Source organism: Mobula birostris, chromosome 2 (genome assembly GCF_030028105.1).
Source record: "Mobula birostris isolate sMobBir1 chromosome 2, sMobBir1.hap1, whole genome shotgun sequence".
In the NCBI taxonomy this organism is placed as follows: domain Eukaryota; kingdom Metazoa; phylum Chordata; class Chondrichthyes; order Myliobatiformes; family Myliobatidae; genus Mobula; species Mobula birostris.
Genome location: NC_092371.1, coordinates 246,291,613 through 246,309,675, shown reverse-complemented (window position 1 = coordinate 246,309,675; position 18,063 = coordinate 246,291,613). Strand labels below are relative to the sequence as shown.

Sequence of the window (18,063 nt, the reverse complement as noted above, 5' to 3'; positions counted from 1 at the left end):
GATTTTCAATCTCTCTCGTATATGCTGATTTGTCACCAGCTTGGATTCGACCTATGACAGTCTAGAAACTTGGGCCTCATTCCTCGGCATCAATCCCTGTCGTTTTCGGTTGTTACAAGATATTTCACAGCAACTACTGAAATACCCGTGAGACTGAAGCTTAAACACTTCAGTAACTCTTAAAGAATTGTGACATGTGATTCAGAGGCAAAGCAGCACTGCCTTCAGCAAGGTTAAACCTTTGGTCCTATGGGATCTGTTTGCTTACCATTGAGACTGTGAACAAACATGAGTAATCAGCAGAGACTAAGCACTGCAAATACCAACCGGCATCAAGCTAAAGTGAAAACACAAGAGATTCTACAGATATTGGACATAGCCCAGTCCATCACAGGTAAAGTGCTCCCCACCACTGAGTAGACTTGTAGAACACATTGTCGTGGGAAGCAACATCCATCATCAAGGAATCCAACATCCAGGCCATGTTCCTTTCTCACTGCTGCCACAGGAGTGTCAGGACTCCCACCACCAGCTTCAGGAACAGTAATTATCCCTCAGCCACTGGGCTGCTGATGCAGAGGGGATAACTTCAGTCACCTCAACTCTGAACTGATCCCACATGAACATTGACTTCTCTAACTTCCGCTAATACCCCACCTCCCCCTTGTACCCTATCCGTTATTTATTTATATACACACATGTTCTCTCTCTCTCTCTCTCCTTTTGCTCCCTCTGTCCCTCTGACTATACCCCTTGCCCATCCTCTGGGTTTTCCCCCCCTCCCCCTTGTCTTTCTCCCTGGGCCTCCTGTCCCATGATCCTCTCATATCCCCTTTGCCAATCTTCTGTCCAGCTCTTGGCTCCATCCCTCCCCCTCCTGTCTTCTCCTATCATTTTGGATCTCCCCCTCCCCCTCCCACTTTCAAATCTCTTACTAGCTCTTCCTTCAGTTAGTCCTGACGAAGGGTCTCGGCCTGAAACGTCGACTGTACCTCTTCCTAGAGATGCTGCCTGGCCTGCTGCGTTCACCAGCAACTTTGATGTGTGTTGCTTGAATTTCCAGCATCTGCAGAATCCCTCGTGTTTGTGCCACAACCGATGGACTCACTTCCAAGGGCCCTACAACTTGTATTCTCAGTGTTTATTACTGGTTTATTTATTATTGCTATTTGCTTTCATTTAGTATTTGCACAGTTTGTTGTCTTTTGCACACTGCTTGTTTGTCCATCTTGTCTGCAGTTTTTCACTGATTCTGTTGTGCTTCTTTCTACTCAGTATGAACAGCCACAGAAAACGAACCTGTGTAGTATATGTGACATGTACAGCCCTGTGCAGAAGCCTTCGGTACGTCTATATAGCTGGAGTGCCGAAAACTTTTGCACAGTACTGTAGTAATTTTATGTATTGCACTGTACTGCCATCACAAATAAAAACAATTTTTAAGGCATATGTGAGTGCTGATAACCCTGATTCTGATATGCGTCACTTTTGTGGACTGGCAGTGGGAAGGGGTCAGGGAGAGGGGAATCATGGTTGGGAAAAGGGAAAGAGAGATGGAAGGGAGAGGGGAGGGAGCGGGAAGCACCAGAGAGACGTTCTGTAATGATCAATAAACCAATTGTCTGGAATCAAATGACCTTGCCCGGTGTCTCAGGTTTGGGTGTGGCTCCATTCACGCCACCCTCCACCCCTGGCCCTCCTTCACTGCCACCCCTCCCACAGCGCTCCACCCTCACCATTCCCAACATCCTTTGCTCCTGCCAGATTTATGAACTCGCTCTCTGCTTCAAGGTGACAAATACAGTACTGTACAAACGTTTTAGGCACCCTAGCTATATATGTATGCCTAAGTTTTTTGCACAGTATGCTACATACTTCAATAATACATTTATTTTGAACTTTGAGCAACACAGATAAAGGACCAAGAATCAATTTTATTCACCTTATCCATTTACACGTATAAAGGATTTACTGTGGTGTGTTGGTAGGGCACAACATGTGGCAAAATACAACATTCAACAATTATAAACATTTAAAAAATAGAGAATCATAGAAACATAGAAAACCTACAGCACAATACAGGCCCTTTAGCCCACAAAGCTGTGCTGAACATGTCCTTACCTGAGAAGTTACCTATGGTTACCCATAGCCCTCTATTTTACCAAGCTTCATGTACCTGTCCAGGAGTCTCTTAAAAGACCGTATCGTATCCACCTCCACCATCATCACCGGAAGCCCATTCCACACACTCACCACTCTCTGCGTAAAAAATTTAGCCCTGACATCTCCACTGTACCTACTTCCAAGCACCTTAAAACTGTGCCCTCTCATGCTAGCCATTTCAGCCCTGGGAAAAAGCCTCTGACTATCCACATGATCAATGCCTCTCATCATCTTATACACCTGTATCAGGTCATCTCTCATCCTCCGTCGCTCCAAGAAGAAAGGTCCAAGTTCACCCAACCTATTCTCATAAGGCATGCTCCCCAATCCAGGCAACATCCTTGTAAATCTCCTCTGCACCCTTTCTATGATTTCCACATCCTTCCTGTAGTGAGGTGACCAGAACTGATCACAGTACTCTGAGTGGGGTCTGACCAGGGCCCTATATAGCTGCAACATTACCTCTCGGCTCTTAAACTCAATCCTACGATTGATGAAGGCCAATGCACTGTATGCCTTCTTAACCACAGTCAACCTGCGTAGCAGCTTTGAGTGCCCTATGGACTCAGACCCCAAGATCCCTCTGATCCTCCACACTGCCGAGTCTTACCATTAATACTATATTCTGCTGTCATATTTGACCTACCAAAATGAACCACTTCACACTTAACTGAGTTGAACTCCATCTGCCACTTCTCAGCCCAGTTTTGCATCCAATCAACAACCTGCTGTAACATCTGACAGCCCTCCACACTATCCACAACACTCCCAACCTTTGTGTCATCAGCAAATTTACCAACGCATCCCTCCACTTCCTAATCCAGATCATTTATAAAAATCACGAAGAGTCGGGGTCCCAGAACAGATTCCTGAGGTATACTACTGGTCATCGACTTCCATGACCGGTCTACGACCACTCTTTGCCTTCTCTGGGCAAGCCAATTCTGGATCCACAAAGCAACGTCCCCTTAGATCCCATGCCTCCTTACTTTCTCAATAAGCCTGGCATGAGGTACTTTGTCAAATGCCTTGCTAAAATCTTGTTGTTTGTTACGTCTCCCCTCTCACTGAGAAATGGAGACACCTCTTTCTCCCTTATAAGGGAGAGAGAGAGCCTGTGGTATGTCGAATACCGGGTGAACAAGTAAACTTTGGGGTAACTGCAAGTCTGTGTCTTTGCTGTTGCTTTGCTCACATTTGAGTGCTCGGTGGTGGGTGACGATGCTTTTTTTTGCTGGTGGGGGGAGGAGGGATCGTTGCTTGCTGCCGCTTACGCGCGGGAGGGAGGGGAGCTGGAGGGGACTTTGGGGTTCTAACATTTAACTGTCATTCATTCTTTGGGGTACTCCTCTGTTTTTGTGGATGTTTGTGAATAAAAAGCATTTCAGGATGTATATTGTACACATTTCTCTGACATTAAATGTACCTTTGAAACCTTTGATATGAAATCCTAGTACAGACTGGGCTACATAAACCAGTCCAGTGCTTCAATATGCACAAGAGATTCTGCAGATGCTGGAAACCTAGACCAACACACATAAAATGCTGGAGAAACTCAGCAGGTCAGGCAGCATCTACAGAAATGAATCAACAGTTGAGGTTTGGGGCTGAGGCCCTTCATCAGGACTGGAAAGGAAGTGGGAAGCAGCCAGAATATGAAGGTGGGGTGGGTGGTCAGGGAAGGGGCATAAAGTGAGAAGCTGGGAGGTGACAGGTGAAACCAGGTGAGGGGGAAGGTGGGTGGGTGGGAGAAGGAAATGAAGTAAGAAGCTGGGAAGTGATAGGTGGGAAGGTAAAGGGCTGACAAAAAAGGAATCTGACAGGAGAAGAGAGTGAACCATGGGAGAAAGGGAAGGAGGAAGGGCACACAGAGGAGGTGGTGGGTAGGTGAGGAGAAGAAAATGGGAGAGAGGGCTACTTGAGCGGAAAATAGAAAAAGACAGATGGGGGAAGGCTGAGTAATTACCGGAAGTCAGAGAAATCAATTTTCATGTCATCAAATTGGAGGCTACCCGGAGAGAAAAGGAGGTGTTGCTCCACCAGCCTGAAAGTGTCCTCATCGTGGCAGTAGAGGAGGTCATGGACTGACGCGTCAGAATGAAAACGGGAAGTTGAATTGAAATGGGTGCCAGCAGGAAATCCCACCATTTGTGATGGATGCAGCCAATCGAAGCAGTTCCCTGATCCACATCGGGTTTCCCAACAAAGAGGAAGCCGCAGAAACAGTAGATGATGTGTCAGTGCTGTAGTGAGGGAACAGTATATTTTCCTCACAAATGAGGTGGTGATCTGAGTGCTTGTGGCATCTGTGGAACAACAGCACAAGCTTTCACCCTCTTTCTCCAACCTCAGATCAAATCTGCCCAACAGCTAATTAAATATAATGGTTGATGGTAGGCAATTGGCAAATTTAATGCTGGAAAAAGTTCCCAACTGAACTCCAGTGGGTAAGAATGATCTAAAGATTAATACGGTCCATGTCTATTAAGCCTTCAGGCAACCAGTAAATCAATTATTCAAAGATATAGGCAGATAGTTTAAAACTAGACCGATCAAGCCCATGAGTTCTATTACCAAAGCACTAAAATATCAATTAACACTCTTATAGACATAAACCACAATACTACAGTAATTATGATCAAGGTGACCTCATAGCATCTTAAAACAAATGTGCTTTTGTTTCTTAAACAAATCCTTCTAGAATGAGGGATTGGGACAAGTAGAAACATAATATTTTTAGTATGAGATTTAAGATTTACCCCAAGTAAAGTAAAACTCCAAAAAAAATTAAAACCACAAAGCTCAAAAAATGCAATAGTACACCCCATTCTATAAAAGAACAAGAAGTGGAAATAGAACTGAGTATATCAGTTATAGATGTTGTTTGCTTCATTTACAAACTTCTCCCCTGCTGGGTCTTATCCACACCTTCTTATCCTGACATCTTCCCCTTTCCTTTCCAGTCCTGATGAAGAGTCTTGGCCTGAAATGTTGACTGTTTATTTATTTCCATAGATGGTACCTGATCCCTGCTGAGTTGCTCTGGGTGTGTGTGTGTGTGTGTGTGTGTGTGTGTGTGTGTGTGTGTGTGTGTGTGTGTGTGTGTGTGTGTGTGTGTGTGTGTTTGTGTGTGTGTGCGTGTTTTGTGTGTGATTGTGATTGTGAGTGTGTCTGTGTGTGTGCGTGTGCGTCAGAGAGGGAGAGAGAGAGAGAGAGAGAGAGATACATAGATAGTGTGTGTGGGTATTTCAAGATTTCTGAGTTCCTCCAGCAATTTGTTTGTTTTACTCAGATGATATCATCACATCACCTTTCTAACTGTTGCTGTTAATTCTTTACATTCTCCAGAAACATTTTGTAATTGTTTTCTACGAAATGTCAAACCAATTTGCAGAAGATGAGCAGCTGGGTGACTGTCAGGAGAAATGGAAGTGTGAATAGGCTGTTACCACAGAGCACCCCTGTGGCCATTCCCCTCAATAAGTAGTATACCATTTTGGATATTGTTATGCGGGATGAGCTCCCAGGGGAATGCCACGGAGACTGGGTTACTGGCACTGGGCACGGGTCCTTGGTGCAGAAGGGAAAGAGGGAGAAGAAGGGAGCGGTTGTTATAGGGGACTCGATAGTGAGGGGAACAGACAGGAGATTCTGTAGATGTGAATGGGACACCTGAATGGTATGTTGCCTCCCAGGTGCCAGGGTCAGGGATGTCTCGGATCATGTCCACAGCATTTTGGAGAGGGAGGAGAGAAGCCAGATGTCTTTCTACATATTGGTACCAATGACCTAGGAAGGAAAAGCAAAGAGGCCCTGAAGAGAGAATTCAGAGAGCTAGGTAGAAAGCTGAGAAGCAGGGTCTCCCGGATAGTAATCTCTGGATTGCTTCAGGGTAGTAACTACCTGTGTCAAATGCCGGTGAGGGTAGAAACAGGATGATTTGGCTGATAAATAAGTGACTGAGAAGCTGGTGTGGGGGCAGGGTTTCAGGTTCTTAGATCATTGGGATCTCTTCTGGAGGAGGTATGGCCCGTACTAAAGTGCAGCCCGAGGGGGACTGATATTCTCGCAGGCAGGGTTGTTAAGCTGTCGGGACGGGTTAAGTTAATTTGGCAGGGGTATGGGAACTGGAGTGAAGGGACTCAGGTTAGGATGGATGGTAAAAAAGCAAAGACAGCATCTAGTCAGACTGTCAGGAAGTGCAGGCAGATGAGAGGACAAAACTGCAGCCAGCAGGGTGAGTATCAGTGCATCAGGGATGCAGAATCAAAAAGGGTAGGGAAACAATATTCAAAGTGTTATATCTCAAAGCACTGAGTATAAGAAATAAGGTGGTGATCTTGTTGCACGTTAAAGATTGCCAGGTATGATGTTGTGACCATCACTGAATCGTGGCTGAAGGATGGTTGCAGCTGGGAGCTGAATGTCCCAAGATTTCACATTATATCGGAGGGATAGGACGGTAGGCAGAGGGGGTAGTGTGGCTCTACTGGTAAAGAATGGCATAAAATCATTAGGATGATGTGGCATAGGATTAGAAGATGTTGAATTCTTGTGGGTTGATTAAGAACCCGCAAGGGTAAAAGGATCCTGATGGCATTTATATACAGGCCTCCCAACAGTGGCTGGGACATGGACCACAGATTACAAAGTGAAATAGAAAAGGCGTGTCAAAATAGTAACGTTAATAAAGTGGCCACTGAGTGTAAATCTTACTCTGAACAGGACCGCTGTGACAATCTTCTTTAAATGAGAAAACGTTTGATGTCCGTACAGCTGAATGATCACAATTGTACATGTGAATTGTTTGACTTTGTAATCCAGACATTCCTTCCTCAATGTCTTGAATAACCCAATCAACAAAGCAGAATATTTCAAAGAAAGCTTATCAAATGAAAATTAATAGTCAATAAATAATTAATAAAATGACCTGAGCCTATTTGGGAACAACTTCACAGTCTTAGAAGACAGGCAGTGAGTCAGATGAGGTCTTTCTCTGACATTAAAGAGAGGTTCAGTTGCTCAATTACAGACCAATGTGGTCATGCTGGAAATGAGTCCCCTCTCCCGAATACCACTGCTCCAAACTGCAGCAAAGTGTGATGAAATGAAGATAGAGCATAAAACAGAACAGCACAATACAGGCCCTTCAGCCCATGATGTTGTGCTGACCTTTTAATCTGCTTTAAGATCAAACTGACCCTTTCCTCCCACACAGCCCTCCATTTTAATTCAAACATTTTGAAAAGACAATTGACAGTTAGTATACATATGAAATTTAAATCCACAATGGTCTCACAATAACGTGACAAACATAAGACGATAAGATATAGCAACAGAGATAGGCCATTTGGCCCATCGAGTCTGCTCCACCATTCAATCATGGGCTGATCCAATTCTTCCAGTCATCCCCACTCCCTTGCCTTCTCCCCAGAACCTTTGATGCTCTATCTATCTCTGCCTTAAATGCACCCGATGACTTGGCCTCCACAGCTGCTCGTGGCAACAAATTCCACAGATTTACCACCCTCTGACTAAAGTAATTTCTCTGCAACTCAAATTCCAAATGGATGTCCTTCAATCCTGAAGTCCTAGACTCCCCTGCCATGGGAAATAACTTTGCCATATCTAATCTGTTCAGGCCTTTTAACATTTGTAATGTTTCTATGAGATCCCCCCTCATTCTCTTGAACTCCAGGGAATACAGCCCAAGAGCTGCCAGACATTCCTCATACGGTAACCCTTTCATTCCTGGAATTATTCTCGTGAATTTTCTCTGAACCCTCTCCAATGTAAGTATACCCTTTCTAAAATAAGGAGCCTAAAACTGCACACAATACTCCAAGTGTGGTCTCATGAATGCCTTATAGAGTCTCAACATCACATCCCTGCTCTTATATTCTATACCTCTAGAAATAAATGCCAACATTGCATTTGCCTTCTTCACCACCAACTCAACCTGGAGGTTAACCTTAAGGGTATCCTGCACGAGGACTCCCAAATCCCTTTGCACCTTTGCATTTTGAAATCTCTCCCCATCTAAATAACAGTCTGCCAGTTTATTTCTTCCACCAAAGTGCATGACCATACACTTTCCAACATTGTATTTCATTTGCCACTTCTTGGCCCATTCCCCTAAATTATCAAAGTCTTTCTGCAGGCTCTCTGTTTCCTCAACACTACCCGCTCCTCCACCTATCTTTGTAACATCGGCAAATTTAGCCACAAATCCATTAATCCCATAGTCCAAGTCATTGATGTACATCGAAAAAAGTAGCAGTCCCAACACCGACCCCTATGGAACTCCACTGGTAACCGGCAGCCAGCCAGAATAGGATCCCTTTATTCGCACTCTCTGTTTTCTGCCGATCAGCCAATGCTCCAGCCATTCTAGTAACTTCCCTGTAATTCCATGGGCTCTTATCTTGCTAAGCAGCCTCACGTGCGGCACCTTGTCAAAGGCCTTCTGAAAATCCAAGCACACCATATCTACTGCACCTCCTTTGTCTAACCTGCTTGAAATTTCCTCAAAAAATTGCAGTAGGATTGTCAGGCAGGGTTTTCCTTTCAGGAAACCATGATGCTTTGGACTATCTTGTTATGTGCTTCTAGGTACTCCGTATTCCTATCCCTAACAATTGATTCCAACAACTTCCCAACCACTGATGTCAGGCTAACAGGTCTATAGTATCCTTTCTGCTGCCTCCCACCCTTCTTAAGTAGCGGAGTAACATTTGCAATTTTCGAGTCATCCGGTACAATGCCAGAATCTATCGATTCTTGAAAGATCATTGTTAATGCCTCCGCAATCTCTCCAGCCACTTCCTTTAGAACCAGAGGGTGCATTCTATCAGGTCCAGGAGATTTATCCACCCTCAGACCATTAAGCTTCCTGAGCACCTTCTCAGTCGTAATTCTCACTGCACATATTTCACTTCCCTGACACTATTGAATGTCCAGTATACTGCAGACGTCTTCCACTGTGAAGACTGATGCAAAATATGCATTCAGTTCCTCTGCCATCTCTGCATCTCTCATTACAATATCTCCAGCATCATTTTCTATTGGTCCTATATCTACCCTCAACTCTGTTTCACCCCTTATATATTTAAAAAAAATGCTTTTAGTATCTTCTTTGATATTAGTCACTAGCTTCCTTTCATAATTGATCTTTTCTTTCCTAACGATCTTCTTAGTTTCCTTGTGCAAGTTTTTAAAAGCTTCCCAATCCTCTCTCTTCCCACTACCTTTGGCTTCCTTGTATGCCCTCTCTTTTGCTTTTACTTTGGCTCTGACTTCACTTGTCAGCCACGGTAGTGTCCTTCTTCCATTCGAAAATTTCTTATTAGGAATATATCTGTCTTGCACTTCCCTCATTTTTTGCAGAAACTCCAGCCATTGCTGCTCTGCTGTCCTTCCTGTTTGTGTCCCTTTCCAGTCAACTTTGGCCAGTTCCCCTCTCATGCCATTGTAATTTCCTTTATTCCACTGAAATACCGACACATTGGAATTTAGCTGCTTCTTCTCAAATTTCAATGTGAACTCGATCATATTGTGATCACTGTTCCCTAAAGGTTCCTTAACCTTAAGCTCTCTTATCACCACTGGATCATTGCACAATACCCAATCCAGTACAGCCGATACCCTAGTGGGCTCAACAACAAGCTGTTCTAAAAAGCCATTTCTTACACATTCTACAAGTTCTCTCTCTTGAGGTCCAGTACTGGTCTGGTTTTTCCAATCCACTTTCATGTTAAAATCACCAACAATTATCATGATATTACACTTCAGACATGCCTTTTCTATCTCCTGCTGTAATTAGTAATCCACATCCCGACTGCTGCTTGGAGCTCGGTATACAACTGTCATTAGGGTCCTTTTACCCTTGTCATTTCTTAACTCAACCCATGGAGACTCTACACCTTCCTATGTCATCCCTTTCTAATGATTTAATATTATTTCTTATACACAGGGCCACACCACCCCTCTGCCTACCAAACTATCTTTCTGATACACTGTATACCCTTGGACGTTCAGCTCCCAATGGCAGCCATCCTTTAGCCAAGTTTCAGAGATGGCCACAACGTCATACTTGCCAATCTGCAGCTGAATTTCAAGATTGTCCATTTTATTTCTGATGCTGCATGCATTCAAATATAACGTTTTCAATCCAGTATTTGTTGTTTTCTGTTTTAACTGCACCATGCCTCTATTGCCCTGTAACTCATCCCACTGGCTGTGATTATGCCTCATCTCCTGCCTGTCCTTTCTATCATCTCTGTTGCACACTATCTTTGATTAATTTCTGTTTTCCCCTTCCACAGCCCTATCACTCCAGTTCCCATCCCCCTGCCAAATTAGCTTAAACCCTCACTAACAGCTGTACTAAACTTGCCTGCTAGGATATTGGACCCCTTTGGGTTCAGGTGTAACCCATCCTTTTTGTACAGGTCGTACCTCCCCCAAAAGATGCCCCATTGATCCAGAAACCTGAAGCCTTGTCCCCTACACCAGTCTCTCAGCCACGCATTAATATGCCTGATCAAGCTATTCTGTGCTCATTAGCATGTGGCACAGGCAGCAATCCTGAGATTACTACACTGGAGGTCCTGCTTTTCAGCTTCCTACCCAACTCACTGAAGTCTCTCTTCAGGACCTCCTCCCTTTTTCTACCTATGTCATTGTCAACATGTACCAAGACTTCTGGCTGTTCACCCTCTCCTTCAGAGTACTCTGCACCTGATCCAAGACATACCGGACCCTGCACCTAAGAGGCAACACACCATATGGGTATCTCTATCAGGCTGACAGAACCTCCTGTCTGTTCTCCTCACTGAGGAATCCCCTATGACAACCGCATTCCTGATCTTTCTCTTTCCCTTCTGCACCACGGAACCAGGCTTGGTGACAGAGACCCGATCACCGTGGTCATCCTCTGTCAGGTCACCCCCCTCAGCAGCATCCAAAACGAGATAGCGATTACTGAGGGGGATGGCCACAGGGGTGCTCTCTGCTATCTGAGCTCTTCACATCCCTTCCCCGACAGTCACACACTTATCTAACTCCTGCAGTTAAAATATAAAATCTGACCAGGGACAAAAATGTCAATTAGATGAACTTGGAGTACTGTGTGCATTTCTGGTCACCACCTGACAAAAATATCAGTCAGATTGAAAGAGTACAGAGAAAATTTACAAGGGTTTTTGCTGAGACTTGAGGTCCTGAGTTATAGGGAAAAGTTGAATAAGTTAGGATTTTATTCCCTTACCTGAGAAGATGTAACGTGCGTGAACCTCATAGTGGGCAGGCTGCAGGACACAGCAAAAGTCAATGTTTGTCTCTATTTCCCTGATTAAAGCTCCCGTTGTTCACTGATTAAAGCAACGAGAGTGATTGAAACGTCAGGGCGAGTGCGGAGGGTCAGCACTGGTTGTTTGTCTTTTCATCGCTCTGCTACGCTACGAGAGAGGGGAGAGCCTGCCGCTGCAGAGAGTGTTGCCCAGGTTTTTTCTGTGTTTTGGATGTGCACTTGGACTGTAAATTCTTTTTTGCAGTCTTATAGATTTTGTATTCTGTGTTTTTTCCCTGGTCTTTCTGGGAGTTTCTTTGTGCGGGGAGTGGGATTTAGAAGTTGATGTGTTTGAACCCTTTTGTTTGTTTTTTTGTGCAGGAGGGGGAATTTGGGAGTCGATGTGCCTGATCCGTTTTGCTTGGTGTTTGTGTGGGAGGTGGGATTAGGGGGTCGATACGCCTGATCTGTTTTGCTTGGTTTTGTGTGGGAGGTGGAATTTGGGAGTTGATGTGCCTGATTGGTTTTGCTTGGTTTTTGTGTGGGAGGTGGGATTTGGGGGGGGGGGGTCAATGTGCCTGATCATCTGTTTTTACTCGGTTTTTGTACTGAAGGTGAGATTTGTGGGCTGATGATTGTGCTGCCTTTCTTTTTTTTTGGTCTCATGGCCAACCAGAGAACTGTAGGATTTCAGAGTTGTATACTTTGATAATAAAAAGAACCTTTGAACCGAGAGCATGGGAGAATGAGGGGAGAGTTAAAAGAGGTATACAAAATTATAGACGTATAGATAGAGTAAATGCAGGCAGGCTGAGGTTGGGTGAGACAAGGATGAGAGGTCATAAGTTAAGGGTGAAAGGTGAAATACTAAGGAGAACATGAGGAGGAACTTCTTTCCTTTGAGGGTGGTGCTGCCAGCAGAGGAGAAAGATGTGGGTTTGATTTGAACATTTAGGAGAGATTTGGATTGGTATATGGATGGTAGGGGTATGGAGGGCTATGGTCCGGGTGCAGGTTGCTGGGACTTTGCAGAATAATAGCTTGGCATGGACGAGTTGGTCCAAAAAGCCCTTCTTCTGTGCTGCAGTACTTTACGGCTCTATGACTATGACTATGAATATGAATTCTACAATTCAGGAAGGCAGCAAGTTTAATTTTCATGCATAGCAGTCAGTGACTATCAGGTCTAGAGCAAAAGTAAGGAAAATTAGCTCAGGTGTCCAGATAGGGATTACCTGTTCCTAGGTGCTACGTAGCTACCTACCAAGCATTTGCAGTGAGACCATAAGACGTAGGAGAATAGTTTTCGAGCATTCAGCCCAGCAAGAAGATTAGAGAGTTTAAGTGCATGGCTCAAGGATTGGTGTGGGAGAAGTTGGTTTAAAATCATGAGAAACTGGCACCACTATTGGGGAAGGAGGGAGCTGTTACTTTGGGACAGGCTCCACCTGAATTGTGACGGGACCTGGATCCTAGGGAATTGCCTAACGAGGGCTGTGGATAGGGATTTAAACTAAATAGTAGGGGGATGGGTTCAACAGAAGAAGAAGAATGGATAAGGTCAAAGAGAAAAGTGTGGAAAAAGATGAAGTGAAAGCAAAAGTTAAAAAGTTAAGTAGGGGTGGGGTGCAGAAAAGTCAAGTGCAAAAGAGACAAAGATTTTAAAAGCACACTGAGTGTAAGGGCACTTTATCTGAATGCCCGTAGTATTCGAAGCAAAGTCAGTGAATTTGAGGCACAAATCAGCATAAAGGGGTATGATTTAGTGACCATTACAGAAACATGATTCCAGGGTGGAGAGGATTGGGAATTAAATATCCAAGGATATCAGGTAGTATGGAAGGATAGGCAGGATAGCACTCTTGATTAAGGATGAGTTCAGAGCAATAGTGAGAGACGATATAAGATCTAAGGAGCAGAATGTTGAATCCATCTGAGTAGAGATTAAGAATAGTAAAGGGAAAAAAACCACTGGTGGGAGTTGTCTATCGGTCACCGAATAATAACATTAGAGTGGAACAGGCAATGAACAGAGAAATATCTGAGGCATGTAAGAATGGAACAGCAGTTATCATGGGGGACTTTAACTTGCACATAGATTGGGTGAATCAAGTTGGTCGAGGCAGTCTTGAGGACTTCACGGAATGCATAGAATGCATCTATGATGGCTTTCTTGAACAGCATGTTACTGAACCTACAAGGGAACATGCTATCTCAGATCTCCTCCTCCTGTGCAACGAGACACATAAGATTAGCAATCTTATAGTTAGGGATCCTCTTGGAAAGAGTGATCACAGAATGACTGATTTTCTCATACAAATGGAGTATGTAATAGTCTGAACTAAAACCAGAGTATTATGCCAAAACAAGGGAGACTACAACGGGATGAGGGGGGAGTTGGATAAGGTAGACTGGGAACACAGGCTAAATGGTAGGATGGCTGAGGAACAGTGGAAGACTTTCAAAGAGATTATTCATGGTGCTCATCAAAAGTATATTCCAGTTAAAAGCAAGGACAGTAAGGGTGGGGAGAGCCAGCCATGGATAACTAAGGAATAAAAGAAGGCATTAAACTAAAGGCTCATGCCTACAAAGTCACCAAGAGTAGTGGGAAACTGGAAGATTGGGAAAACTTTATAAAGCAACAAGGAACCACTAAATGAGCAATAAAGAAAGGGAAGATATCATTTGCTACATACAACTTTTGGTCTACAGAGCAACCCCCACAAGTTGCTCTGATACTGTCTACTGTACTGGCTGCATATGGTAAAGGTCACGAAGCCTCAACTTACTATTCAGCTTTAACACAAATCTCCGGGGACAAATTTCTTTTGGGTCTTAAAAGAGCATGGGAAAAAGACCTGAGTGTGACTTTTGAGAAAAAGGAGTAGGAGAAAATTTGCCAAAATGTCAAAACAATGTCAAGAGACCTTGTTCAGTTTAAGACTCTACACCGTTTCTATTGGACTCCAGCAAGTTTACATAGATTAGGGTTGAAAAACACCCCTGAATGCTGGCGCTATGAGGCGGATAAAGGGGACTTAGTACATGCTCTCTGGTCCTGTCCCAGAATTCAAGAATTTGGATTAGGATACATAAGTATATTGGTGAAGTTTCGGGTATTCAACTCCCTTTCTGCCCCAGACTTTTCGTCTTGGGAGACGCAATTGGGGTACTTGGGGATAAACACTCTCAAAATTGGATCCAGGTAAGTATAATGGTAGGAAGACCAATCATACTTAGAGGCTGGAGAACTTGGGGGAAACCATCATTTCAGGAGTGGGTCACAGTAATAGCCAAAGTGGCAGCTTTTGAACGCATGTCTTACAGTTTGATAGATTGGACATCTATACACAAAAATGGGGCAAATATTTATGTTTCCTGGGGGGGGGGGGAATAGCAGTGAATGTAGTGGTGAAGCATATTGCTGAATGGCAGTCTTTTCTGTTATTAAAGGTCTAATAGACCCACATGGTTATTATATTGATATTTATTTCTGCCATGTTTGGTTTTTTATTTTATGGACAATTTCATGTTTTGTAAGCTATGATTTACCTAACTTCAACACTGACTCAAGGGTCCGGGGAAAAAATAGTGAAAGAATTCAATAAAATTTAAATCATAAAAAAAAGAAAGGGGAGATAGATTTTGAAAATAAACTAGCATAAAATATAAAAACAGATAGTAAAAGTTTTCTATAATTATATGAAGCGGAAAAAGGTGGCTAAAGTGGACGCGAGTCACTTGCAGGACGATAAGGGGGACTTGATATTGGGTAATGAGGAAATGGCTAAGGCTTTGAATGACTATTTTGTGTTAGTTTTCACGGTGGAGGACATGTCTAACATGCCAAAGAGAGATGTTACGGATGTGATGGGAGGTGAAGACCTCGATCCAGTAGCTATCACTAAAGAGGTAGTGCTGAGAAAACCTGTGGGGCCTGAAGACAGACAAGTCCTCTGGTCCTGATGGAATGCATCCCAGGGTACTGAAAGAAATGACTGAGGTTATAGTAGAGGCTTTGGTGACAATTTACCAAAAGTCTCTGGACTCTGGGCAGGTGCTGGTGGATAGGAAGAAGACAAATTTCACACCACTATTCAAAAAAGGATTTAGGTAAAAGGCAGGTGACTATAGGCCAGTTAGCTTAACATCTGTAGCTGGGAAAATGTTCGAAGCTATCATCAAAGAAGAAATAGCAAGGCATCTGGAAAGAAATAGATCCATCAGGCAGACACAGCATGGATTCAGTAAAGGCAGGTCCTGTTTGACAAACTTACTGGAGCTCTTTGAGAATATAGTGAGCACAGTGGATAGAGGGGAACAGAGGGACGTCACTTACTTGGATTTCCAGAAGGCGTTTGATACGGTGCCACATAAAAGACTTATCCATAAGATAAGAATGCATAGAGTTGGGCTGATGTATTAGCATGGATAGAGGATTGATTAACTAGTAGAAAGCAGAGAGTTGGTATACATGGATGTTATTCTGGTTGGCAATCAGTGGTGAGTGGTGTGCCACAGGGATCGGTGCTGGGCCCGCAACTGTTCACAATATACATTAACGATTTGGAAGAGTGGACCCAGTGTTGTGTATCTAAGTTTGATGATGATGCAAAACTTGTGCAGCGGATATGTAGAGTCTGTAAAGGGATATAAATAGGTTAAGTGAGTGGGCAAGGGTCTGGCATAAGGAGTACAATGTTGGTAAATGCAAGGTCATCCACTTTAGAAGGAAAAATGGAAGATCAGATTATTACTTAAATGAGTAAAGATTGCAGCATGCTGTCATGCAGAAGGACTGGAGAGTGCTTGTGCATGAATCACACAAGGTTGGCTTGCAGGTGCAGCAGGCTATCAAGAAAGCAAATGGAATGTTGGCTTTCACTGCTAAAAGGTTTGAATTTAAGAACAGGGAGGTCATGCTGCAACTGTACAGGGTACTGGTGAAGCCACATCTGGAGTACTGTGTGCAGTTCTGGTCTCCTTACTTGAGGAAGGATATACTGGCTTTGGAGGCGGTGCAGTGGAGGTTCACCAGGTTGATTCCAGAGATGAGGGGGTTAGACTATGAAGAGAGATTGAGTCGCCTGGGACTGTACTCGAGGGAAATCAGCGGAATGAGAGGAGATCTTATAGAAACATATAAAGTTATGAAAGGGATAGATAAAATAGAGGCAGGAAAGTTGTTTCCACTGGTAAGTGAAACTAGAACTAGGGGACATAGCCTCAAGATTCGGGGGAGTATGTTTAGGGCAGAGATGAGGAGGAACTGCTCTTCCCAGATAGTGGGGAATCTATGGAATTTTCTGCCCAATGAAGCAGTAGTGGATACCTCAGTAAATATGTTTAAGACAAGTTTGGATAGATTTTTGCATAGCAGGGGAATTAAGGGTTATGGGAAAGAAGGCAGGTAGGTGGAGATGAGTCCATGGTCAGATCAGCCACGACCTTATTGAATGGTGGGGCAGGCTCGACGGGCCAGATGACCGACTCCTGCTCCTATTTCTTATGTTCTTAAATCTGCTCCCCCATTCAGTCATGACTGATTTATTTTCCCTCTCATTCTCCTGCCCACTCTTCATAACTTTTGACATCCTGACTAATCAAGGGCCTATCAGCCTCCGCTTTAAATACACTCGATAAGTTGGCCTCCACAGCCGTCTGTGGCAATGAATTCCAGAGATCCGTCACCCTTTACCTAAAGAAATTCCTCATCATCTGTGTTTTAAATGGATGTCCCTTGTTCTGAGGCTCTGACCTGCTCCTGGTATCTCCTGCAACTGAAAACATCCTCTGCATGACCAGTCTGTCTAGGCCTTTCAATATTCACTTGGTTTCCTCATTCATCTAAACTCCAGCAAATTCACGCCCAAAGTCATCAAATGCTTTACATACATTAACCCTTTCATCTTCTGATTCATTCCTGTAAACCAGCCTCTGTGCCCTCTGGTCCTGGACTCTCTCACTAAAGAAAACATCCTCTCCACGTTCACTCTATCTAGGCCTTCCAATATTCAAGAAGTTTCAATAATACCCCCTCCCAGCCCTTCTAAACTACAATGAGTACTGGCCCAGAGCCGCCAAAAGCTCTTCACTTCATTCCCGGGGTCTCTTAGCGATAAAAGAACGGATTTGATGTAAACAGTGAAATAACCTGCACACTCAAGGATCAGACAAGAATACCCACAAACTTCATCACATTAACCTACAGAAAAATGAAACACTTCTACAAGGAGCAGGCTTCAGGTACTGAAACACACCTTGGCTTTTGCCCTACCTGCCATATCTTTTCCTCACTCAAGGATGTCAGGTGATCACTCTTTAAAACTTCTCGAAGCAGCCTATAAGGGAGAGCCATGACCTTATCTGGGTGGTTCTTCAACAGTTCGGAAAGGTGTTTGACCAGGAAATTCACCACAGCTTCCTCCAACAGTGTGAGGTTAAATAGGTCAGCAAGTTTATATAAATCCAGATAATTAAAACTGGTCAGCTCCTGGGAAAACAAAAAGAAAATGGCACTCCTGTCACTCAAATTAACAGAGTGTGCAAGGTAATACAATTTCACAATTATCTATTTCATATTATTACCTGCTAGTACTCCAGTAATT

The 18,063-nt window shown here is 43.8% G+C and overlaps 1 protein-coding gene across 2 annotated transcripts in view; it reads right to left on the bottom strand.

The window, feature by feature from the left end:
• The window catches only part of klhl32 (kelch-like family member 32), a 283,337-nt gene that overhangs the window by 138,568 nt on the left and 126,706 nt on the right, over positions 1-18,063 (bottom strand). For both annotated transcript variants that reach the window (XM_072279440.1, XM_072279447.1), the window contains exon 7: positions 17,733-17,948. In XM_072279440.1, the coding sequence (XP_072135541.1) occupies positions 17,733-17,948 (216 nt within the window). The remainder of the gene's footprint in view (positions 1-17,732; positions 17,949-18,063) is intronic.